This window comes from Hibiscus syriacus, unplaced genomic scaffold (assembly GCF_006381635.1).
Source record: "Hibiscus syriacus cultivar Baekdansim isolate YM2019G1 unplaced genomic scaffold, ASM638163v2 tig00111210_pilon, whole genome shotgun sequence".
NCBI classification, from domain to species: domain Eukaryota; kingdom Viridiplantae; phylum Streptophyta; class Magnoliopsida; order Malvales; family Malvaceae; genus Hibiscus; species Hibiscus syriacus.
In genome coordinates, this window is record NW_024063021.1 from 603,421 (window position 1) to 630,199 (window position 26,779).

The 26,779-nt window shown below is 32.0% G+C and overlaps 1 protein-coding gene across 1 annotated transcript; it reads left to right on the forward strand.

Annotated features, from left to right (window-relative positions):
* Positions 1–2,970: 2,970 nt before the first annotated feature.
* LOC120155953 (RING-H2 finger protein ATL11-like) lies at positions 2,971–4,560 on the forward strand. Its single transcript, XM_039167402.1, has one exon. The coding sequence runs from the start codon at positions 3,338–3,340 to the stop codon at positions 4,511–4,513; it is 1,176 nt and encodes a 391-aa protein (XP_039023333.1). The 5' UTR covers positions 2,971–3,337; the 3' UTR covers positions 4,514–4,560.
* The last annotated feature ends 22,219 nt before the right edge of the window (positions 4,561–26,779 follow it).

Genomic DNA, 26,779 nt, shown 5'->3' on the forward strand with positions numbered 1-26,779 from the left:
AATTAATTGATTGTTATGGGATAAGTCAAACTAAAAATATTATTATTTGTAGCCGGATAAGTCAATCTAGATATAGCCACTAAACCCCACTCAAAATTATTCTTTTAAAAATATCAAAACAAATTTGTGGATATTAAAAATCGAATTAAATTTATTAATATTATTTTTGAAATATTCAAACTTATTTTAGGTGAAATCACTTGAATCTCACAATTAGAACAAATTTAGAACATCTCATCGTTTCTGACCAACACATTAACCAATCACCGTGAGTCACCCAGCTTCTTTCTGATTACGTGTCCATTATCTATTGGCCCACATTTCACCGGCCATCTCCATCCCCTCAGGAATATTACTCCTTTCTTGGAATAATATTATACGGTATTCGTATTACATTCATTGATATTTTTGTTTAATTTATATTTTTTTATTCTTATAATTAGAGGAGAGAAAGATTCAAACCTCTATGCAACTTTTATTTATAAGAAATTTTGAGAAGAAATTTTATTAATCATGAATTTATAAATATTTTTAAGATGGATATTGTAGACACTTATTTTCGCCCGGAGTAATTTTGTTTTTATATATATATATATTCCTATTTTATTATATATATATATATATATATATATGTGTGTGTATATAGTAATATAATTTTTGAAAATGTTTTGACAAAATATAATGTATAATTTTCGGAAAAACGATTTTAAAAAATAAGTATATATTATATAGTTTTTGAAAACGTTTTTAAAATATATATAGTATATGGTTTTGAAAAATATTTTGAAAACATTTATATATTATATAGTTTTTAAAATATTTTAAAAGTATATATAATATATAGTTTTTAAAACATTTTAAAAACATATATTATATAAAACATTTTTTGAAAATTTATATATAATATATAATTTTTTAAAAACATTTTTGAAAACTATATAATTTTGAAAACATTTTTTAAAAAGTATATAATATATAATTTTAAAATAGTTTTGAAATTATATATTATATAGGTTTTGGAAAATATTTTTTATATATAATATATTATTATTAATTTTTTTCCTTTTCTCTGTTTTATTATTATTAACATTTTATTATTTTTTTGTAGGTCCAAAGTTTAGGTCAGAATAAAAGGGTCCAAGTCAGAGTCCAACAGGCCCAACCAGGTAGCTTAATCCAGCTGACCCGATTAGGCCCAAGTGCATGAAGATTACACAGCAAGACTAGGGTTTTTGAAACCCTAAAGTCAAGGGTCACGCGAAACGGCCGGACGTCGGTCGAGGATCCCGGGACTGAACCATCCCGGGATTTCAGCAGTAACGCCCCGAGCAAAACGGAACAACTCGGGGTATTGGTTCACCGAGCAGGGTATAAATACCCCGGTGACCAACAGAGGAGGGGAGAACGGTCATCGAGAACCCACGAGAACGAAACAGAGCCATCCAAAACCAACAGACCATCAATAGAGCCTCATCGAGAGAATACCACACAATACCCTCGACAGTACACCAAGAGAAACCCATCTCAACATATCAGCCAACATAAAAAACAGAGAGCCACAACCAAATAACACGAGAGTCGAAGCAAAACCAAACCAAAATAACCAAACATCGAAACAAAACAAAGCAACCAGATATACAACACAATAACAAAAACAGTAAGAACCAATGTGCGTCGGAACCAACAGGGCTCCCCGGGAAACGAACGATTTTTTGCAGAAAAAAGGTAAAAGGTCGAGGTTTGTTTTTTTAGATCCATGCCGGTGAGGATGTTGTTTGGGTATTTGGAGGTCCGTTTTAGGTTTGCGAGGCCGAGGAGGTTATTTTGGGCTAGTTTAGTTTTACCCGGTCGCCGCGAGCGGCGGCTAAAGCGACGGTCGGAGCAACTAGGGGCCACCGAGGAGGTGGTCTGATATCGCCTGGCAGAGAGATTTTTCTCTCGTTTAAAAACGGGAGCTTTGGAGGAATGAGAAAAATGTGATGGAAATAGGGTTTTAACTCATTTATATATGAGGGACCACTCTGCAAATAGAAGATTCTTAAATTTTTTCCGCAGTCCCTGATATTTTGAGTCGCAGTTCAATTTGGTCACTACCTGTAAATTTGCCTCCAAATTTCCAATTTAATCAATTCAATCCCTATTTTTTTTATTCTGTGAATTGGTCCCCTAACTTTTTATTTGTTCTTTTGCAGCTCATTTTCTAATTCATTAAGCACAATTCATTCCAATTTGATCCTAAGTTTTATTTTTATTTTTATTCTTTATTTTACTTCTAAATATTTTTTTAAACTTAACCTTTTGTTTTTTTACTTTATTTCATTTATTATTATTATTTTTTGTATATATATTTTTTTTAAATAATTTTTTCTTTCATTTTTATTATCTTTTTATTTATTTATTTTTATTATCATATTAAAATTTTGTTTTCGTATTTTTTTTATCTAACATACTTTGTTTCAGTCGTAATTCCAACCAATCAAAGGGTAAGTAATTCGGATCGAATAATTTAAATTTAAATTTTAATTTGCAATTTTCGCGTTTAAAGAGAACCGATAAATTAATTGGTACCGAAAGGGCGGTTCAAGGGTGCTAATCTTTCCTTGACAGTAACCGACTCCCGAACTCAACACATTTTTGGTACAACGCAGATCAGATAAGATGATGTCCGATCTACCTAAATGTTTTTAAAATGATCAGTGGTAACTCTAACCCAATTCAATTAATTCAAGTCGAAACCCAATTCGGAATCCATCCGAAAGACGGTTCCGACAGATATATATTATTAATATACAATTTTTATATATGATCTAGACATAAATAAGATTTTAATACGAATACAATCAGAATAATATATAATTTAGAGAAAATTTAAATTCTAAATGGACATACATACGTCTACCCTCACACAAATTTTTATAATTTTTTATTGTCATCCGCCTCTACTGTTTCATGTATTGCTTGAGCATTGTCTCAAGGAAGAGGTATCCCTTTAGTTTGAATCAGATACGCAGCCACGGCGCGTGGAAAAAACAACTATCTTCTTCCTTTTATATTCTAAACCACCTGCTACATACTAAGACGCCGTACTTTATCTTTCATTTCCCTTTTCTTCCCCATCTTCGCTTTCATGTATTAGTGCAAACTTTTTTTAAATTTGTGGCTTTAAACTTTGCTTTGCTTTTAGGCAACAAGAAAATCATTAAAATCACAGCTAAAACATCTCACTACTGTTTCATAAAACTCATGAGCAAGCAAAATCAACGCTCCACCTTCTGCTGTCGTCTTCAACCCAATACCAGAAGATCGCAGCCGTTATGGCAACAGGAATTGTAAATCAATGGCGAAGGCAAATTCACTCCTGTTCTTTCTCTGTTTCGTCGTCTCGATGTCAACGGCGCAAAGCCAAGCTTCGTCAGCTCCGCCTTCTCCACCGATCAACACCTTTGGGCCGGCTGGACACAAGTTCAACCCGTCGATGGAGATCGTCATAGTGGTTTTGCTGACGGCATTTTTCTTCATGGGATTCTTTTCTGTTTACATCAGGCAGTGTGCCGATAGGAGGAGTCGTGGCGGGAACTGGGACTGGGATTGGGACGGCACCGTGAATTTCGGGCGGCGGTCGAGGAGATCGATGCGTGGACTCGACCCCTCGGTGATCGATTCTTTCCCGACGTTCCTGTACTCGACGGTCAAAGGATTCAAAATGGGGAAAGACACGCTTGAGTGCGCCGTTTGCTTAAACGAGTTCGAGGACGACGAAACGCTGCGTATGATCCCTACGTGTTGCCACGTGTTCCATCCTGGTTGCATCGACGCTTGGCTTTCCTCTCATTCCACGTGCCCCGTCTGCCGCGCAAATTTGGTTCCAAACCCAGACCAGTCGACGATCCCCTGCGCCGCCGTGCTCCAAGAAAACGATTCGGTCTCCGAACAAGAAACCCGACCCGAAAACAATAATCCGATTGACCAACCCAGTGATATCGACGTTGTTAACCAGGCAGCGGACACAGAATCGCCGGATGTTAATCTGGTTGCAAGGCAGCAAAGGTCACGGTCGACGGGGTGGAGGTTAACCCGGTTGTTTCCACGGTCTCGCTCGACGGGTCACTCGTTGGTCCAACCGGGGGACAACCGCGAGAGGTTTACGCTACGGCTGCCGGAGGATGTTCGGAGCCAGCTGATGAACTCGAGTTTGAGCCGTACTAAAAGTTGGGAGGCGCTCCCCCGAGCGAGGAGTTCGAAGAGGGGTTATAGGAGTAGGAGTTTAGGGAGGAATTATTATAATTACGAGAGGTTCGATCAGTGGGGGTTCACTACGACTCCTCCGTTTTTTTTAAGGTTCGGGTTGAGCGGGTCACCGAAACCGGTGGTTAGTGGCGGCGATGAGGGGTCGGCTAGGAGTTTAACTAAACCTATTAAATCGTCATTTGATCGCTTGTTCATTGGAGGGTTGGGGGAGGAGAACGTAGGTGAACGATTGTCGGACCGACTACGGTCTGAAAGTCAGGTTTAGACGTTGGTGGTTTATCGGGTTTTTTTCTTTTGGATTTGAGGTGATAAAATGGGTTGTAGTATTATTTGATATCATTATTTGTTTAGAAGAAATTTACTCATTATTTGTAGTATTAATTCAATAGATTATATTCAATTTTAAATACTTTTAAACTAAATTATTTATTATCGGATCAATCTAAACATAAGTAGTACAATAAATTCTTTGTACTTAAATTAATGTTTTTTATATTTTAAAAATATTTTTGTAATTAAATAAATAAATAAAATTAATAATTGTGTTTTTACTTTAAAGTTTTTTAAAATTTATTGTTTTGAATTTATTAAAAAAATCTAAATTCTAAAAGTTGAATGAGCATGGGAAATTTTTTTTATTAAATCATGGGGACTTTTGAAAAATTTGACCCAAGTTATTTTTTTAAGGTAAACTATTTGAGTGATCATTTAATATGGGATTAATATCGATATGACCATCATTTTCAAAATTTCGTTAATATGACCATTTATCTATTTAATTAGTTTCAATATAGTCACATTCATTAACATTTAATGAAGGTGCTTACGTGGCAGTTAAAAAAATTGATATAATTATATATTTGATCATCAATATTTGTACATTCAATCAATTTTGTCTTAATTTCAATTTAATTTCATAAATTAACTATTCAATCATGAGGTGACATGTGTCAATATATGATGGTGCACATGTCATAGTTGACACATGTAAGAACCTAATTGGAGATTTTTATAAATTTAAATTTATTTAATGAAATTCATTTTCTATCCAATCAAACAGTGACATGTGTCACCTCTTTATTGAATGTACAAGTATTGAGTATCAAATATGTAATTATATCAATTTTGTTAACTGCCACGTATACAATTCCGTTAAATGTTAATGACAATTGACTATATTGAAACCAATTAAATAGTTAAATGGTCATATTGACAAAATTTGGAAAATGGTAATTATATCGACACCAATTCTATAGTTTAGTAGTCATTCAAGTAGTTTACCTTTTTTTTAATATATGAGCGTCACGTCGGTTGTTGCATTTCAGATAGCTTTTTCTTTTAACTTTTGTCAACACCTTTTCTTTAAAACTCTTTTTTTTTGTTCATTGTATTATTATTAAGGGTAAAGTACATAAATGAACCCTTGATTATATGGTATTATTTTGTCGAGTCTAATAACTATTAAAAGTTATAAAATGCTCCCTCACTATAGGGTGTTGATTTGGTGAGTACTCAAATATTAAAAGTTATAAAATGATCACCGACTATTCATATATTCCAAACTCATCATTTTCTGTTGAAAAATTGGCGATCATCTAAGACAGACGTGAACCTATTGACTAGGATATGATAAAATATAATCTCAAAATCATTTAGTTGTATTTTGTGGATTGAATATCCATTTACATTATGTCATTGAGTCAGTGCTAAAATTATGCTGGTGAGTCAGTGTTTGAAAGCAACGACAGTGCCAATAGACACCATTAAAATATGATTTTAAGGGTAAATGATCCATTGACTATAAGATGTTGTTTTGTTGAGTCCAATGGATATTAAAAGTTATAAAATGGTCCCCTGACTATAAGGTGTTGATTTGTTTAGTCCTCGAATATTAAATATCACACCCCTAAAATTTTGGGTAAAAATATTAGAAATTCGTTAAATTAATTAAACGGATTAGATTGAATTTTTATTAATGATTTTAGGTTAAAATGTAAACCAAAGATGTTTAAGGGACTAGCTCCATAATTTTCTCAAAATCAAAAGTATCATCTGACACAAAAAAAAAATAAAATGGTAGTTAGAAGGCTTAAACCTGTGACCTAAGGAATGACCACCCATGCCTTAGCCATCTAACTTATGTCACTCTTAATGATTATAATAATAAAAATATCTTATAATTGTTTAAGGATCAGTTTTAATCCCAAAAATCAAATACCCCCAGTGTGGAACCAAATCAAATCCCTAAATTTGGCTTGAAGCTCCCGTCATCGCCCTCTCACCATCATTCACCAGTCTCCAGCCAGTGGTGGCTTACACCGCCTATACCAACAGCTTCACCATCGTCGTGCGACCTCAACCCCGACTGCCATTTTCCTAAGAAGCCAACCATTCGTCATCGATCAGAGGAAAACCGTTTGACTCCTCCACTCGTCTCCACCACCGTTAGTAATTTTCGTCATCGCTTCATCCACTGGAAGTGCCTCGCTTGTTGGATCAAAACCTTGGTGGTCGATTGACGTAAGATGCCCCCATTTGCTATGGAGAATGCCTTGAAGTTGTGCCGAAAACCCAAATCGTTGTCGTTGGTTTTCTCAATTTCGACCGATCTAGCAGTCTACTCCTCTCATCGCCACCACATCCGTGCTTCCCAACGATTTGCGACCAAAACTATTAACCCGATTAATTGTTGACTTTTGGGTTGACTTTGACCAAAAAGTCTATTTTTTGAAAAGTCATATTTTATGTTTTTCTACGTCCTGAGTCCGTTTTGCCAAATTCGAACCTGGTAAGTTGTTTTTCACTGATTAACCTCCTGATTCGATCTGTTTTTCACAAGCTTTGTTTCTGATGTAATTTTTGTTGATATGTATCCGAGATATTATTGGACGTTGGATTCAAGTTGAGAGCAATCGAATAAAGTTTAAATGTTCGATCGGTGTAACTCAAAAATTGAGGTGATACATTATTACCATTACGTACTTTACGGAACATGTTGGTATTTGTTAATGCATGAATAATTATGTTTGGTCACATGTGTAGTTAATATTTCTAAACTCGATCTGTATGCGATATAAAGTATTAAATCGAATAAGACTCATACTACACGTATAAGACACTAGAAAATTAATAAGAAATAATTTCAAATTTAGTGATTATCTGGAAAAATAATTAACCTCATAATCTTAAAATTTTATTTATCCTTGTTAAAAGTTTTAATATTGATATTACCTGATTACGAAATTAAGAAATTACCCTTGAGAGGTAAAAATGGCCCGAATTGACCCTGATAATGAAAGTACCATGAAAATTCATATTTAATTCGATAGATTAAAAATTCACCTATCAAATTATTGATTTGATCGAAAAAATTTAGAATTAGTTCATACATTTGAGAAAGTACAAGACCTATAATTTCTGATTTATGAGCAAACACCCGAATACTAACTTATCGAAAGTACCATTTTTGTCAGAATTGTTTGAAATAACTGAAATAAATGACAAATTTGAATTAAGTGGAAAGACTGGACAAAAGGAAAAGACTAAAATACCGTTGAATTGTAAAATGACCAAAATACCCCTAAAGTGTAAAATAACCTAAAATACCTCCAAGCCCTGAATTGACTGAATACCCTTAAGCTCTGAAATGAATGAATCTACCTCGAACACCGGAATGATCTGAATACCCTCATGACTTGGATTAAGCAAATGCATTTGGACAACTTATAAAGATACCTATAAAGCTTTAAATGTTGTAACACCCTTGAGGTTTATGGTGTAACACCCCCAACCCTTATCCGACCCAGATCCGAGTCCGAAGTATCACATTGACTTTTCAAAAACCTTTACTTGTATAAAATAATGAGTAATTAAAATTTATTATTACATATAAATGTTTCAAAACCTTTATCGAACTATTCAGAGCTTATACAATATATTATTTTGAATACATGCCAACTAGAACTTTATGTATTAAAATACATATTATTCACCTTTCTTCTGATCTGACCTTTGGTAAGGAGAACTAACCTGTCTTGCCTCACATTGCTCTTTACTCTTCTCACTTCGGTAACCTACGTGTGAAATAATCACACGCTAAGTCGATGACTTAGTGAGGCAATAACATAAAATATAACTGTGGCTTGTAATCATGCATGAACAATTACTACTATCACTCATACCCTTATTCATGTAACAAATCCCTATAACACATATGCAATATATATCATTACATATAAAAACATATACACACATATATTAATCACTCATCATTTTCATCATTAGCCTTATTTCATTATCAATATTATTATCGTTTATATCACTTAATACATATCCTCTTATACCTAGCATTTTAACCAACATTTGCCTCATTTAATCATACAATCCACATGTCATCATATAACTCATATAATACCATTCATATCACAAAAGCATACAAATCACATGTAATATATTTGTTGTTTATCTTATTAGCCCATGTACACATGTGAGAACTATAGATATATGAGTCTATAGAGGTTGTGCACTAATGTTGTCACCACAAATCGTATAAATGCACCAAAGTGCCACGTATAATTGCACCGTAGTGCCGCATAGAAATGCACCGAAGTGCCATATAAGGTTATCCTTAAGGACCACATATCATTCCTTAAGAATCATATAAATATGCCAAGGATCAAGTATGTGTCTCAAAAGACCTCACACATGTTCCAAAGAATACATATATGTCCCGAAGGACCGCGTAGACCCTCGACTCTTGGCATGCCAACTATACCCTAGCTCTCATGATACATAACATGTGCATCATCATTTATGTCATTTCACATTTTCACATAAACACGTAGTTCACTTTCACATAGCACATAGATTATGTCATATAAGTTGAATCGCATATACGTATAAACACGTAAATCACTTTCACCTATCACGTAGCTCATATTCACTTTTCATACTATTTCACATTTCTTGTCACATTGCTTATATCTTATTTTTATGTCTTATCCTAGATATATATATATATATATATAAAGATATTCACATGTTCATATAATCCATCATTTCATCATCTAATATGTATTCATATAATTCATCTTCATATATATATATATATATATATATATATATATATATATATCATTTTTTCTATACTTGTATTCACATCATTTATATTCTCCTTCTCATAATCTCCTATGTCCTCATTGATAACTTATATCATATATGTATAAAATAACTTATCTCATATCATATAGCTTATACCTCATTCTATGATATTCACCTAGATCATATCAATTCTGTCACACTCATAAACATATGTCACTTCTATTATTTCATTTATATACTAATCTAATCTATTTACCTAATTCAATTCATATAGTACCTATAACTTTCTAATATGACTACGTAGATTTTCATCATACAACCCATATATCATAATTTATTTAAGCATATGTATCTTTCCTATCTAACTCGTCTTATATGTTTCTATTATCACTTATGTTCAAGTCTCATATCATCATATAGGTCAATATTATCTATCTTGTTTCAATTCTCATTCAATGATATAATTCTATTTTACTATTTCACATAAATGTTCATACCACTATTCATTTACCCAACTCACATTCTTATTGTTTATATAACCTTTACACTTGACTACTTCATTCCCATCATTTCTTCTAAACTCACTTTTTACCATATTCCCATATTATTACCTAATTTATCCCATATCATGTATTTGCGTAATCTTATAATCCATTTCTATATATCTCAAAGATCTTATCACATAATTTATCTTTTATATTCATATAATTTCTTATCATATCATCATAACATAGAATATATTCACATCAACCATGAAATACATATACAATAACATGTCAACACATACCATAACATATAACTCAGACACTTATAACAAACACATGTTCATGTTCATGCTTCATGCACAATACTGTAGAAATTAGACTTGTCACAAGTCTTATTTCCCATTAAACATCATATATAAAATAATACGCACTCACCTTGGCCTCACTAAGTTCCAATCCATTTTTATAATTTCCTCTCTTGCGATCGAATCATAACTTGATAATCGCTCCGGGACTTGTTCGTGCTCGATATCTATATAATCATACATTGATACATATTAGTATCCAATTGATATACATTAATCTATCATTTCTTAGACCCAAATAAAGGTATAATTCTATTTCCCTTGAAGTGCATCGATGCATTCTTTAACATGTGCATCGATGCACTACCCATGCATCGATACACAAATTACCTTCGATGTTTTCATTTTAAGGGGATACATCGATGCACTCCTTATGCATCGATGCACTCCTTATGCATCGATGCACCAATTGCATTCGATGTTTCTTGTTTAAAGAGTGCATCAATGCACATTGAATATGCATCGATACACCTTGCCTAGAATTTGCATTTTAGCACGAAAATCATCAACTCTTCCCTTAATTCTTCTATTTTAAGCCTCTAATATGTCATTAAACTCAACTACCATTACTTAAACCAACTTATATCTATGTAAATCATCTTTAACCTCAAAATCCTATCTTCCTTATGAAATTCAAGAATCATACTCAATTTCTAACATGTACCAAATTCCATTCAATTGCTTCTAACTTCTTAATTAGACCCTTGACAAGTCAAATCCAGCTTTAGAACTTCAAAAACCTTTCTATAACAAAAGTCAATTTCTACACCCTTCATACAATTTCATTTTTAATTCTCTATTCTTGATGTTTAAAGCTTATATAAGCTTTCCTTAAGCTTATATAATACTCAAAGAATCAAAATCAACTTATAAATCCAAGAATTAAATAGCTGAAATTAAACTCACCTTTGCTCAGCACATTGGAGAAGAAGAAAGCAAGAAGAAGAAGAGTTTTCCAGATACTCCTTCTCCTCCCACGTGTTTATCTCTTCTTAAAGAGATAAAAAAAATAAAAAAATATCTTTTATGACAAATGACCACTTTGCCCTTAATTCCTTTAATAATTACTAATAACTTTCTGGAAATATTCCCAAATAAATCATTGAACTATTTCATTCTTCTACTTTAATCACAAATTTTTGAAACTTTACAATTTGGTCACTAACCTGGTATTGAGGATGTTGCAAATCTCCCCTCCTTTAAAGAAAATTCGTCCTCGAATTTTCACTGGACATATCAATAAGAACATCTCTTCTAATGTTCTCATGCTAATTCCTTTACTTAATCTTGCTTCCTTTATTTCTTCAATTGTCGATTTCCTTTATACATTTATCTACTGTCACTTATCATATACACAGTAACCCATAACCTCAATCCATTTATGTCTTTTATCTCCTTTGATTCTGCATTTTCCTTCGACATTTCTAAAATCCATATAATGTCACTCATTATATAAACAACAACATTCATTTCCATCACTCAACATCATAAATCCCTCTTCAATTATCTTATAACAATAACCAACTCATTTTCCAACATCATTTGACCGAGAACACAATATTAGATCTTCTTTAAATACGATTCAACATACACTTTAAAGAATCTTTTCACATCACCTTACACACTTTTCTTAATTCTATATCCAAAATTATCATCTACACTTCCATATAACCTTTATCGTATCTGATCCTTTAACTCATTCCTTTTATTTCTTTATTCCATTATTCCTTTATTTTTTTTACCCCAAATCATATCTTTCATTTCATGTTCATATACTCTTGTCTTATCATCTATACTCATCTCTATGTACCAATCTTCATGGCACCCTCATAACTTTGATAACCCATTTACTTATATAAAACTTCATTCTTTATCATTTCTTATACTTGTATTTTCCTTCCTTAAGGTTCCATGCAAATTCTTATCTTCTTTTCTACATCATAACTATCTGATCAGAATACACAACTACATTCATTTCACATCATAATTGATTAACTCAACATTACCATTTCTTCCAGTCTTATAACCTTTACTATGATAATTAATCAATAACATCTGTCCAATCGAGGGCACAAACCCTAGTCAACCAATCACATACATCCTTTTCAATCGAAATTATCTCAAAATTCGTTTACTTAACTTGTCAATTTCACCTCCATTCTCATACATCCTGAAATTTCTGTTATTCAAACTCAACATCATAACTTCCTTTGTCTTATAAACTGATCATTAATATATACATTCTCAAACTCTTCTTATCAATCCTCAGCTTTACTCAAATATACAAATCCTTATTTCCTTTACTATATCACCTTACTATGGTCCAAATATACAACTGTATCCAGATCCATTTTATATTTGGTTGTCTTATCCTGACAACATCTCAAAATATTAAATTCTATACCTTTTCCATCACATAATCTGGTTAGCCAACGCTAACTCTATCCATCCAAAATGAAAACCCTTATTCTATCCACATTCTTGCTTATACACGGTACTATTCCTGTATTTCAAACTCATCAACTCTGGCTATATATATCTTATACGCTTGTCACTGATGCACTTATTCTCGAATTCTCCATAAATTCTAATCACATCTTTAGATCTTCTAACGTCCTTATGGTGACACTTGCTCACCATATTATATCTTATTCACTTTATAACAAAATTTCTCCATATCACTTTTTCGATTCGAAACAGTGAAAACCTTTTATCACTATTCAAATATGATTTCAATTTCTAAAATCAACCTTTAATCTTATAAGACACTTTCTGAGGTCTCTTCTCTTCATCCTGCCTGGCCAGGGCAAGTGAATTGCTATCACCATCAGATTTGTCAGATATCGATTCACTTCGAAAATTTTTATAATCCATTCTATTATATTATACAAATCTTGTTCTATTGGAAATATAACATTCTCCTTACCCTATCAGATCATAAATTTTCACTCTGTGTTGGCATATACATATTTTATGACACTTTGGACTTTAGTTTATGCCGAGAATCGGCTAAACCGTAGCTCTGATACCATTAAATATAACACCCCCAACCCGTATCCGACCTGGATCCGAGTTTGAAGTATCACATTGACTTTTCAAAAACCTTTACTTGTATAAAATAGTGAGTAATTAAAATTTATTATTACATATAAATGTTTCAAAACCTTTATCGAACTATTCAGAGCTTATACAATATATTATTTTGAATACATGCCAACTAGAACTTTATGTATTAAAATACATATTATTCACCTTTCTTCTGATCTGACCTTTGGTAAGGAGAACTGACCTGTCTTGCCCCACATTGCTCTTTACTCTTCTCACTTCGGTAGCCTACGTGTGAAATAGTCACACGCTAAGTCGATGACTTAGTGAGGCAATAACATAAAATATAACTATGGCTTGTAATCATGCATAAATAATTACTACTATCACTCATACCCTTATTCATGTAACAAATCCCTATAACACATATGCAATATATATCATTACAAATAAAAACATATACACACATATATTCATCACTTATCATTTCCATCATTAGCCTTATTTCATTATCAATATTATTATTGTTTATATCACTTAATACATATCCTCTTATACCTAGCATTTTAACCAATATTTGCCTCATTTAATCATACAATCCACATGTCATCATATAAATCATTGTTTATCTTATTAGCCCATGTACACATGTGAGAACTATAGATATATGAGTCTATAGAGCTTGTGCACTAATGCTGTCACCACAGCTCGTATAAATGCACCGAAGTGCCACGTAAAATTGCACCGTAGTGCCGCGTAGAAATGCACCGAAGTGCCATATAAGGTTGTCCCTAAGGACCATATATCATTCCTTAAGAATCATATACATATGCCAAGGATCAAGTATGTGTCTCAAAAGACCTCACACATGTTCCAAAGAATACATATATATCCCAAAGGACCGCGTAGACCCTCGACTCTTAGCATGCCAACTATACCCTAGCTCTCATGACAAATAACATGGGCATCATCATTTATGTCATTACATATTTTCACATAAACACGTAGTTCACTTTCACATAGCACGTAGATTATGTCACATAAGTTGAATCACATATACGTATAAACACGTAAATAACTTTCACCTATCACGTAGCTCATATTCAGTTTTTATACTATTTTACATTTCTTGTCACATTGCTTATATCTTATTTTTATGTCTTATCCTAGATATATATATATATATATATATATATATATATATATATATATTCACATGTTCATAATCCATCATTTCATCTAAATGTATATTCATATAATTCATCTTCCTATATATATATATATATATATATATCATTTTTTCTATACTTGTATTCACATCATTTATATTCTCCTTCTCATAATCTCCTATGTCCTGATTGATAGCTTATATCATATATGTATAAAATAACTTATCTCATATCATATAGCTTATACCTCATTCTATGATATTCACCTAGATCTTATCAATTCTGTCACACTCATAAACATATGTCACTTCTATTGTTTCATTTATATACTAATCTAATATATTTACCTAATTCAATTCATATAGTACCTATAACTTTCTAATATGACTACGTAGATTTCCATCATACAACCCATATATCATAATTTATTTAAGCTTATGTATCTTTCTCATATAACTCATCTTTCCTATTATCACTTATGTTCAAGTCTCATATCATCATATAGGTCAATATTATCTATCTTGTTTCAATTCTCATTCAATGATATAATTCTATTTTACTATTTCACATGTTCATACCACTATTCATTTACCCAACTCACAATCTTATTGTTTATATAACCTTTACACTTGAGTACTTCATTCCCATCATTTCTTCTAAACTCATTTTTTACCATATTCCCATATTATTACCTAATTTATCCCATATCATGTATTTGCGTAATCTTATAATCCATTTCTATATATCTCAAAGATCTTATCACATAATTTCTCTTTTATATTCATATAATTTATTATCATATCATCATAACATAGAATATATTCACATCAACCATGAAATACATATACAATAATATGTCAACACATACCATAACATATAACTCAGACACTTATAACAAACACATGTTCATGTTCATGATTCATGCACAATACTATAGAAATTAGACTTGTCACAAGTCTTATTTCCCATTAAACATCATATATAAAATAATACGCACTCACCTTGGCCTCACTAAGTTCCAATCCATTTTTATGATTTCCTCTCTTGCGATCGAATCATAACTTGATAATCGGTCTAGGACTTGTTCGTGCTTGATATCTATATAATCATACATTGATACATATTAGTATCCAATTGATATACACTAATATATCATTTCTTAGACCAAAAGAAAGGTATAATTCTATTTCCCTTGAAGTGCATCGATGCATTCTACAGTGCATCGATGCATTCTTTAACATGTGCATCAATGCACTACCCATGCATCGATACACAAATTACCTTCGATATTTTCATTTTAAGGGGATGCATCGATGCACCAATTGCATTCGATGTTTCTTCTTTAAAGAGTGCATCGATGCACATTGAATATGCATCGATACACCTTGCCTAGAATTTGCATTTTAGCACGATAATAATCAACTCTTCCGTTAAATTCTTCTATTTTAAGCCTCTAATATGTCATTAAACTCAACTACCATTACTTAAACCAACTTATATCCATGAAATAATCTTTAACCTCAAAATCCTATCTTCCTTATGAAATTCAAGAATCATACTCAATTTCTAACATGTTCCAAATTCCATTCAATTGCTTCTAACTTCTTAATTAGACCATTGACAAGTCAAATCCAGCTTTAGAACTTCCAAAACCTTTCTATAACAAAAGTCAATTTCTACACCCTTCATATAATTTCATTTTTAATTCTCTATTCTTGATGTTTAAAGCTTATATAAGCTTTCCTTAAGCTTATATAATACTCAAAGAATCAAAATCAACTTATAAATCCAAGAATTAAACAGCTGAAATTAAACTCACCTTTGCTTAGCACGTTGGAGAAGAAGAAAGCAAGAAGAAGAAGAGTTTTCCAGATACTCCTTCCCCTCCCAAGTGTTTATCTCTCCTTAAAGAGATAAAAAAATAAAAATATCTTTTATGACAAATGACCACTTTGCCCTTAATTCCTTTAATAATTACTAACAACTTTCTGGAAATATTCCCAAATAAATCATTGAACTATTTCATTCTTCTACTTTAATCACCAATTTCTGAAACTTTACAATTTGGTCACTAACCTGTTATTGAGGATGTTACATATGGAGTATAACCTAAGTAGGTCAATCATCCCTAATACTATTACAATACGAGAAGTAAATAAATACCACTTAAATATATGTTCTTCTCCTCATGATCCATCCAAAGATGGTTCTCAAGGTGTTCAGTTCGATTTTGCAGTGCAGCCTGTTTTAAGAAATGAATATTCGTGAAGTTTCTCTACCTACTTAATTGATAAGTGTCGCATTTGTTGGGAATTCGTACAATGCAATTGGAATTGAAAACCTGTTAAGATGCATTAAATATAGAATTATGTAAATCACTGCATACACTAATTAAATTGGTTTATCAAATTTCTCAGGAATTAAATGACTAAAATGCTCTTATAAGCATGATTGATGGAATCACTTTAGGAATGTCTGAATCCTAAATAAATTTTGATGCAATAATTCCTGAATAGCTTGCTAATATATCTGAATATTATAATCTTGTTAAATCATTTCCTGAATGACTAATGAATCTGTTAGCTATCAAACACTCTTTTTATAAGGACCCCATTCTAAAATTCAATCAGTTTACAAAAAAATTATGGCTCTCTACCTTATAAATACCAAGTACCCCAAAAAATAACTACATCCTCTAGTGTGTTCCCTATGTATTATATGATTGTTTTATTTGTGTTGAAATTTGATTCATCGAAGTTATTGATTTACTAAATATTTTAACTGTTTGATATTCTTACTTACTAATGTATTGATTTATTGTTTATAAGCTATGGCTACATGATATGTACTCTTTGGTTACCTGTTTTCACTAGAAAATATAATTATGATTGATTTTTGGATCATGGAAATTATTGGTTATTGTATGAACCGATTTATTGGGATATTATATGGGTAGGATTCTGGAGTATGAAGGTTTAGCTCTAATCTAGTTGGTAAATCCTTACGGACCTAAGGTGACACTTGGGCAGGCTTTGAGGCCCCAAGGTATTTCCTTGGGTAGGATCTAAAGCCCCAAGGTATTCCCTTGGGAAGGCTCTTAGGCCCCAAGGTACACTCTTGGGTAGGATAATCCCTTAGGTTGGCACCTATGCTCAATGGGCCTAGAGTAAGTCCTTATGGATACAGTTCTGTGGAACTGCATATCGGTGTCCGGTTAGAGGGTATTAATGTGGTCCTAAAATTATGTTTTAAATTGTTGTTGTTTTAAAACATCGATACACTTTCTCTGGTTTTGTTGAAATACACTAGACTCGTCATCTCAATATTCAGAATTTGTCTCTTTGAATATTTCCTTTAGATTCTGATGTTCGTATTGTTACCGAAGAAATAAGTAATGGAATCTGAACTCGTCTCTAGAATCTGATAATGCATGTATTGTTAAGAAAATGTATGTTTTACCTTATACTCGATGACCTTTTGCATTCATCTGGTAGTTTTATATTACTGAGCTTTCCAAATCTCACTCTGTTACTTACGATTTCAGGTTAAAGAATTTGATCTTGTGCTTTTATCGACATCAATAAAGGAGTTTCATCGGTGTTACTTGCGGAATACAGTGCATGTAATTAAGGGGCATATAGGTTGTATTCTACTTTTATATTCGAATCCGAAACTTGTTTTATTATTGGATATTGTTGAATTTTATTTTTAATATATAAATTATTTTCTAAACTTGTATTTTATTTATAAATTATTTTATAGTTTTAAATGGATTAACTAAAATTTTAAATTTTCCAGGATTTTTTGTCTGGGTCACTCCAGTGACCCTAATGTGATACCTGGATCAGATCGAATCACCCTTATGGATATGATGGTGTTTTATTTAGTGGTATCAAAGCTTAATTTGAGTTGAGTCTTCTGGGTAGATCGGTCGATCGACTGTTGTAGGGTGTCTGGTCAATACATGCCCCTAGATTATGATTGTACTCTTCTAAGCTGGAACTCTAATGTCAAATAATCCTTCTGTAATAAGTATACCAAAGTATCTTATCAATATGACTCAATCTGTGTAAAAAGGTAATAATATCAATATTCGTCCCAATTTTGAAAGTTACCCCGCGAGTAACATTGGAGATTATTTGTTCAAGAATTTTGAATTGACTCTCGACCTGAATATGAGTTTTGCTACCCCCAAACGTCATGTGAAGATAAGCTAGTAACCAAACTTTCTAAGTTAAGTTTTGAGATTAAGAACTGCTACACAAGTGGATTGAAGAACAAGGTAATTGGTCTAAGCTTTAACAAGGTGTTTCCCATGCTAAAGTTCTACATTGTAAATGGAATTAAAGAATTTCTAGAATCATTCTTGTTCTAATTTCATGAGAATGAAACCCAATAGATTTTGAGCTTTGTACTTCAATGATTTGATCAGTGTTTGAGATTAAAGGAAAATGCTAGTATACTTGTTAAAGGTGTAAATCACGAGACGATTCTGTTACATCTGAAAGAAAACAGTTATGTCTACATCTAAAATTAAGCAAGTATTATTCTGATTAGGGATCTATATTTAAGGTATGTTTGGTTCTACGAGGAGAATTCTATTCAGATTATAGAATTTTGTTAAGGAAGAGTTATGACGAGAACACATTTTTAGCTGGTTAAGGTTTAGTAGGAAAATTGTAATCCTGTAAAAGATATTTGATAGAATGAAGAATTGTTTAAAGCTCATTTTTCACATTTTCATAAATTGGATAAATTTCGAGGATGACATTTTTTAAGGGGATGAGAGTTGTCACATTCCCAAAATTTCGGGTAAAAATATTAGAAATTCGTTAAATTAATTAAACGAGTTAAATTGAATTTTTATTAATGATTTTATGTTAAAATGTAAACCAAAGATGTTTCAGGGATTAACCCTATAATTTTTTTTATAACAAAAAATATCATCTGAAATAAAAATAAAATAAAATTATGGTTGGGAGGTTTGAACCTATGACCAAGGGGATAGCCACCCAAGCCTTAGCCATCTACCCTAGGTCATTATTGATGATTATAATAATAAAAATATCTCATAATTGTTTAAGGCTCGGTTTTAATCTCAAAAATCATATACCCCCACTGTGGAACCAAATAAAATCCCTAAATTTATCTTGAAGCTCCTGTCTTTTCCCTCTCAACGTTGTTCACCATGGTTTTCAGAACCAGACCGGTTAGCGAACCGGTCTTGCTACCGGTTCACTGGTTCAACCGGTCGAACCGGTCCGACCGGTCGGAAGAAACGGACGACGTCATAATTATTTAAAAAAATTAAATAAAAATACCAAAAATATTTAATAAAAAATAATTTTTTATATCACAAGTCATATTCAAAGCAAGTCATAACATATATAAGTTAAAAACCATAAAATCAAGTGAAACAAAATGATTCAAATTAACTACAACATAATATTTAAGGTAAAACATATTAAATATTAAATATAATTATATAACTATATTTAAAAAATAAATTTGGGGTTAAAAAAATCATAACAAAATGATATTGTTTGGTTTAATTTTTTTAAAAACAATCTCACATGGCTAAGAAACATAGAAGAGCATCCCAGAAGTCTAAAGAGTAAAAATATGAGAACAAAACAATCTCACATTGCTAAGAAACATAGAAGCGCATCACAATTAACTTCTATAAATAATAGAGGTAATTTGGCATTCAAAATCATGGAGCCTTTTGGTGAGCATTGAGTGAACTATTCTTTCACTTCAATCAAGCTCGAATTTTAGGCTTCAATCGAGCTTCTAATTTTTTTTTTGAGTTCAAGCCTTTTTGAGTTTAAGTTTCAATATTATATTTCGAGTTTGAGTTGAACTTGATAATTTTTAACTTGTGAGTTTGAGTTGAGTTGAGTTGAGCTTACTTTTAAAGTTTTCAAGTTCGAGTCGAGCTCAGCAATACTCGAGTTCGACTTGGCTCGTTTAACAAACGACGTTGTTTGGTTTAATTTTTTTTTTTAAAAACAAAACAAAAATCCCAGTTTTTCAACGGTTTATTCCGGTTTTCAGCCGGCCCGATTCGAACGATTCAGCGGTTCTGGCCGGTTCACTAATAGCGGTTCAACCGGTTTTGATTGAACCGGACTAAGCAACGGTTCCCGGTTGAACCGGCCGGTCTGGTTTTCAAAATAGAGTTGTTCACCAGTCTTCATCCAGTGATGACTTACACCACATATATCAACAGCTTTATCAACACCGTACGACCTCAACCCCGACTGTTCTTTTTCAAAGAAGCCAATCATTCATCACCGATCAAAGAAAAATTGTTTGAATCCTCATCTGCCAGTCTCCACCACCGTCAGTTGTGTGTCATCACTTCTTCCACTGGAAGTGCGTCACTCGTTCAATCAAAACCTTGGTGGCCGATTAACGTAAGATATCACCGTTTGCAATGGAGAACGCCTTGAAGTTGCACCAAAAACCCAAACTGTCACCGTTGGTTTTCTCGTTTCGACCGATCCATCAGTCTACTCCTCTCACCTCCACCACCTCCATGCTCCCTGGTGATTTACAACCAAAATTGTTTCTTTAGAACATTGTTGCCATCGTTGATCACGCCACCATCACCGTCAATACTCTCGTTCGTTGCACTCTCGTTCATATGAGGGCTTGGGAACCCTATTTCCAATCTTATATGAATAAGGGTTTGGGCTAAAGTGTAGGTGTGACACAAACCCATTAGCTGAACTGGTGGGCCTGAACCAGCAGATCTAGGCCAGTAAACCTAAACTGAGTTGACTCGAACCTATTCACCCGATTGAATGTTGACTTTTGGGTTAACTTTGACCAAAAAGTTAAATTTCCTAAAAAGTCATATTTTATGTTTTCTCGATGCCATAAGTCCGTTATGTCAAATTCGAACCTGGTAAGCTATTTTTCACTAATTAACCTCTCGATTCGATCCATTTTTCACAATTAAACTTCGTTTCTGATGTAATTTCTGTTGATATATATCTAAGATATTATTGAATGTTGAATTCAAGTTGAGAGCGATCAAATAGAGTTTAAATGTTATACCGATGTAGCTCAAAAATCGAGGTAATACATTATTACCATTTGCATGCTTTACGAACATGTTGGTATTTGTTAATGCATTAATGATTATTTTTGGTCACATGTGTATAGTTAATATTTTTAAACTAGATATGTATGCGATATAAAGTATTAAACTGAAAAAGACTCAAACTACACGTATAAGACGCTAGAAAATGATAAGAAATAATTTCAAGTTCAGTGATTATCCGAAAAAGCGATTAACCTCAGAATCTCAAAATTTTATTTATCCTAAATAAATTTTTAATATTGATATTACCTGATTAAGAAATTATGAAATTACCCTTGAGAGGTAAAAATAGTCCGAATTGACCCTGATAGTAAAAGTACCCTGAAAATTCTTATTTAATCTGATAGATTACTAATTCACCTGTTAAATTCTTGATTTACTCGAAAAAAATTTAGAATTAGTTCGTAGCTTTGAGAAAGCACTAGACCTAAAATTTCTGATTTATGAGTAAACACCTGAGTACTAACTTATCAGAAGTACCATTTTTGTCAGAATTATTTGAAATAACTGAAATAAATGTCAAGTTGAATTAAGTGGAAAGATTATACAGAAGGAATAGATTGACATACCCTTGAACTATAAAAAGCCCAAAATACCACTGAAATGTAAAATGACCTAAAATAACCCCAAGCCTTGAAATAACTGAATACCCATAAACTCTGGAATGATTGAATCTACCTTGAAAACCAGAATGATATGAATACCCTCTTGACTTGGATTAAGCAAATGCCTTTGGATAACTTCTGAAGATACCAATGAAGCTTTAAATGCTATAACACCCTTGAGGTTTTGAATTACGACCTAAATAGGCCGATCATCCCTAATACTATTACAATACAGAAAATAAATAAATATCGCTTAAATACATGTTCGGCTCCTCATGATCCGTCCAAAGATGGTTCTCAAGGTAATCAGTTTGATTCTGCAGTGCAACCAATTTTAAGAAATGAATATCCGTGAAGTTTCTCTACCTATATAATTGATAAGTGTCACATTTGTTAGGAATTTTTACAGTGCAATTGGAACTGGAAACTTGTTAAGATGCTTGAAATATGGAATTCTGTAAATCTTTTCATACCCTGATTAAATTGATTTATCAAATTTCTCATGAATTAAATAACTAAAATGCTCTTATAAGCCTGAATGATGGAATCACTTTAGGAATGTCTGAATCCTAAATAAATTTTGATGCAATAATTCGTGAATACCTTGCTAATATATTTGAATACTATGATCTTGTTAAATCATTTCCTGAATGACTGATGAATTGTTAGCTATCAAACCCCCTTTTTAAGGGATCTCATTATGAAATTTAATCAGTTTGAAGAAATTTTCTGGCTCTCTACCTGATAAATACCAAGTACCCCCATAAAATAACTAGATCCTCTAGTGTGTTCCCTATGTGTTATATGATTGTTTTATTTGTTCTGAAATGTGACTCATCAAAGTTACTGATTTATTAAATATTTTAACTATTTGATATTCCTAATTACTGATGTATTGATTTATTGTTATGAACTATGGCTACATGATATGTGCTCTCTGGTTACTTGTTTTCACTATAATATATAATTATGCTTGATTTATAGGTCATTGAAATTACTGGTTACTATATGAAGTGATTTATTGGGATACTGTCTGCGTAGGATTCTAGAGTATGGAGGTTCAGTTCTGATCAAGCTGATAAATCTTTACGGACCTAAGGTGACACTTGGTTAGGCTCTAAGGCCCCAAGGTATTTCCTTGGGTAGGCTCTAAGGCCCCAATGTATTCCCTTAGGTAGGCTATTAGGCCCCAAGGTACACTCTTGAGTACGTTCTCAGGCCCCAAGGTAATCCCTTAGGTTGTCATCTACGCCCAATGGGCCTAGGTAAGTCCTTATAGATGCAGTTTTGGGGAACTAAATATAGGTGTTCGGTTAGAGGGTATTACTGTGGTCCTTAAAATATATTTTAAACTATTTTTGTTTTAAAAGATCTGCACACTTTCTTTGGTTTTGTTAAAACACACTAGACTCCTCATCTCAATCTCCTGAATCTGTCTCTCTGAATATTTCCTTCAGATTCTGATTTTCGAATGGTTACCGAAGAAATAATTAATAGAATCTGAACTCGTCGCTAAAATCTGATGATGTTTGTATCGTTAAGACAATTTATGCTTTACCTTATACTCGATGACCTATTGCATTTATCTGGTAGTTCTGTATTACTGAGCTTTCCAACGCTCACTCTGTTACTTACAATTTCAGGTTAAAAAGTTTGATCATGTGCTTTTACCGACATTAGTAAAGGAGTTCCACCGACGTTGCTTGCGGAGTACGATGCATGAAATTAGGGGGAATGTAGGTTGTATTATGTTTTTATATTCGAGTATGAAACTTGTTTTATTATTGGATATTGTTGAATTATATTTTTAATTTATAAATTATTTTTGAACTTGTATTTTATTTATAAATTATTTTACATTTTTAAATGGACTAACAAAAATTTTAAAATTTTCAGGATTTTCAATATGGGTCGCTCCGGTGACCCTAATGTTACACCCCAAATCAGATCGGATCTCCCTTATTGATCTGAGGTTGTTATATTAAAAGTTAGAAAATGATCACATGACTATTCATATATTCCAAATTCATCATTTTTTGTTAAAACAATTGGCGGTCATCTAAGATAGACTGTTGAATTATGTTTCGATATAAAAAATTTAAAGGCAAAATGTTTTTGGACTTCAATTGAATTTATTCAAAGTTTTCAAAAGGTTTCAAAAATAATTCAAAGTCCATTAAATTCAGATTTGAGCAAAAATGTTAAGAGGTATGGATACCCCCCAGGGGTATCCATACCCCCATGAAAGCTCAAATTACAGAATGCAGAAAGGGTATCCATACCCCCTGACTGCAACAGCTAGTTTAATTTGAATTTAATGAAGGAGTACCGATACCCTATGTAGGGGAACCGATACCCCCTATTATGGGCAGCCTTTTTGAGCAAAAAAATAATCCCCAAACGACTCCAAAACATCCCCAACGACTATATACGACTTTAAACTCATTTCAATCTATAAATACAAGTTGAGAACACTTGAAGAAGTAAGAGAACAACTATCCAAGCAATCAAACACAAGAGAAGAGTTTTTCATTCTTATTTCATCTTTCTCTTATAAATATTTTGTTCTTGTGAGCTCAATCTTGTAAACACCTACCTTAGAGAGGTTTTCTTGTTTACGTTTCTTTTCCTTTGTAAAGGGGAAAGGTTCTAGCTAAGCCCGTGTAAAAGCTAGGGAAATGTTCTAGTTTAGCCATTAAAAAACTAGTGAGTTGTAAAGGTTATCTCTTTGTCCTTGAAAAAGAAAGAACAAATTAGTGAATTCGTTGGAAAATCCTTGGTGAGGAGCTAAGGTAGTGGATGTAGACCTGATTAAGAAGTCAAACCACTATAAATCGTTGTACAAATTTCTATCTTTCAATCTCCTTACTCCCTAAACACAAAAACCGTTCCGACCCCTCTTTGCAAACCTATTCGGTTATCTATTCGAGCTTCCGAAAATCTCAACATAGACGTTAACCTGTTGACTAGGATATGATAAAATATAATCTTAGAATCATTTTAGTTGTATTTTGTGGATTGAATATTCATTTACACTATATTGTCGAGTCAATTCTTGAAATATAATACTGGTAAGTCAGTGCTTGAAAGCAATGACAGTGCCTGTAGACACAATTAAAATATGATTTTATCACATCTCAATCAACATTTTAACGTCCAGTTTAGAAAAGCTTTAATTTTAAACGAAAAAGGACAATTTTGGAATATATGAATAGTAGAATGATCCTTTTATAACTTTTAGTAGTTTGAGGACTCAACAAAATAACATCTTATAATTGGGGGGTCACTGTGTAACTTTTAATAGTAATGAGAATCAACAAAATAACACCCTATAGTCAGGAATCATTTATGTACCTTACCCTATTATTAATTTGGGTAAATTACGCATTTAGTATCTAAACTATCAGTTTTGATCCGTTTTAGTACCTAAACTTTCAATTTTTAAAAAAAATCATACCTAACTTTAGTTTTTGTTTTGTTTTAGTACATCGACGTTAAAAATTTAACGTGTATTGTACCTAAACTATTGGTTTTGGTCCGTTTTAATACCTAAAGTTTCATTTTTTTTCAAAATCTAACGTTCAGTTTTTAACGAGGGTACTAAAATGAAATAAAAACTAAACTTTAAGTATGATTTTGAAAAATTGAAAATTTAGGTATTAAAACAAACCAAAACCGATAATTTTGGTACTACACATGTAATTTACCTTATTAATTTATAGGCGCACTTTTTTTCATATAGCGTCACGTTAACAAATTATTATTATTATTATTAAACGATTACCATCTATATTTTTTAAAAGAAAAATAATTTTTATAAAATAATTTATCCGCTCTATTACAACTACTAAGTATTCTTTTTTTTATGTTTAAAGAAACCACTCACTAATCTTAATCAATCTACCGATTATCTTTTAGTTAAAAAGTAAACTATCGATTGTTTTTCAGGTTAATTTTCAGTATTAGAAAACCATCCATTCATTTTTCTTTTAAAAAAGATTATTTCTCAAAATCGAAAATTTATTTATAAAATTTATTTTTAAAATGTGTACCATATATAATTTTTACAATCTAGGGTAAACTACACATTTAGTATCTAAATTATTATTTATCCCATTTTGATACTTAAACTTTTATTTTTTTAAAATCATACATAATATTTATTTTTAGTTTCGTTTTAATATCTTGTCGTTAAAAATACCATTGTATGTGGCACTTTTTAATGGCAAATTACTTCATTCATCACTCAACTATCTTCTATTTCCTATTTTGGTCACTCAAGTTTACATTTTTAATTTAATTATTTAACTTTCAAATTACTCCTAGTTTAACCATTTTAACTTTCAAATTTAATTTTTTTACTTATATATTAATAAAATAATAAAAAAATTCATGTCACAAAATTATTAATAAAATAAATTAGAGTGATTAAAACATGAGCAATTTGAAAGTTGAGTAGTTAAATTGAAAATTTTAAACTTTAGTGACCAAAATAGGAGTGAAAATGTAGTTGAGTAATGAATGAATGCAATTTATCCATAAAAAAAATGTCACATACAATAGTTATGTTAAGTTTTTAAATAAGAGATGCCAAAATGAAACCTAATATTAATGTTAGGTATATTTTTAAATAAAATAAAGTTTAGGTACC

Bases quoted from the DNA above. Each gene is read 5' to 3' on its own strand.
- LOC120155953 (XM_039167402.1), top strand. From the start codon at position 3,338: ATGGCGAAGGCAAATTCACTCCTGTTCTTTCTCTGTTTCGTCGTCTCG.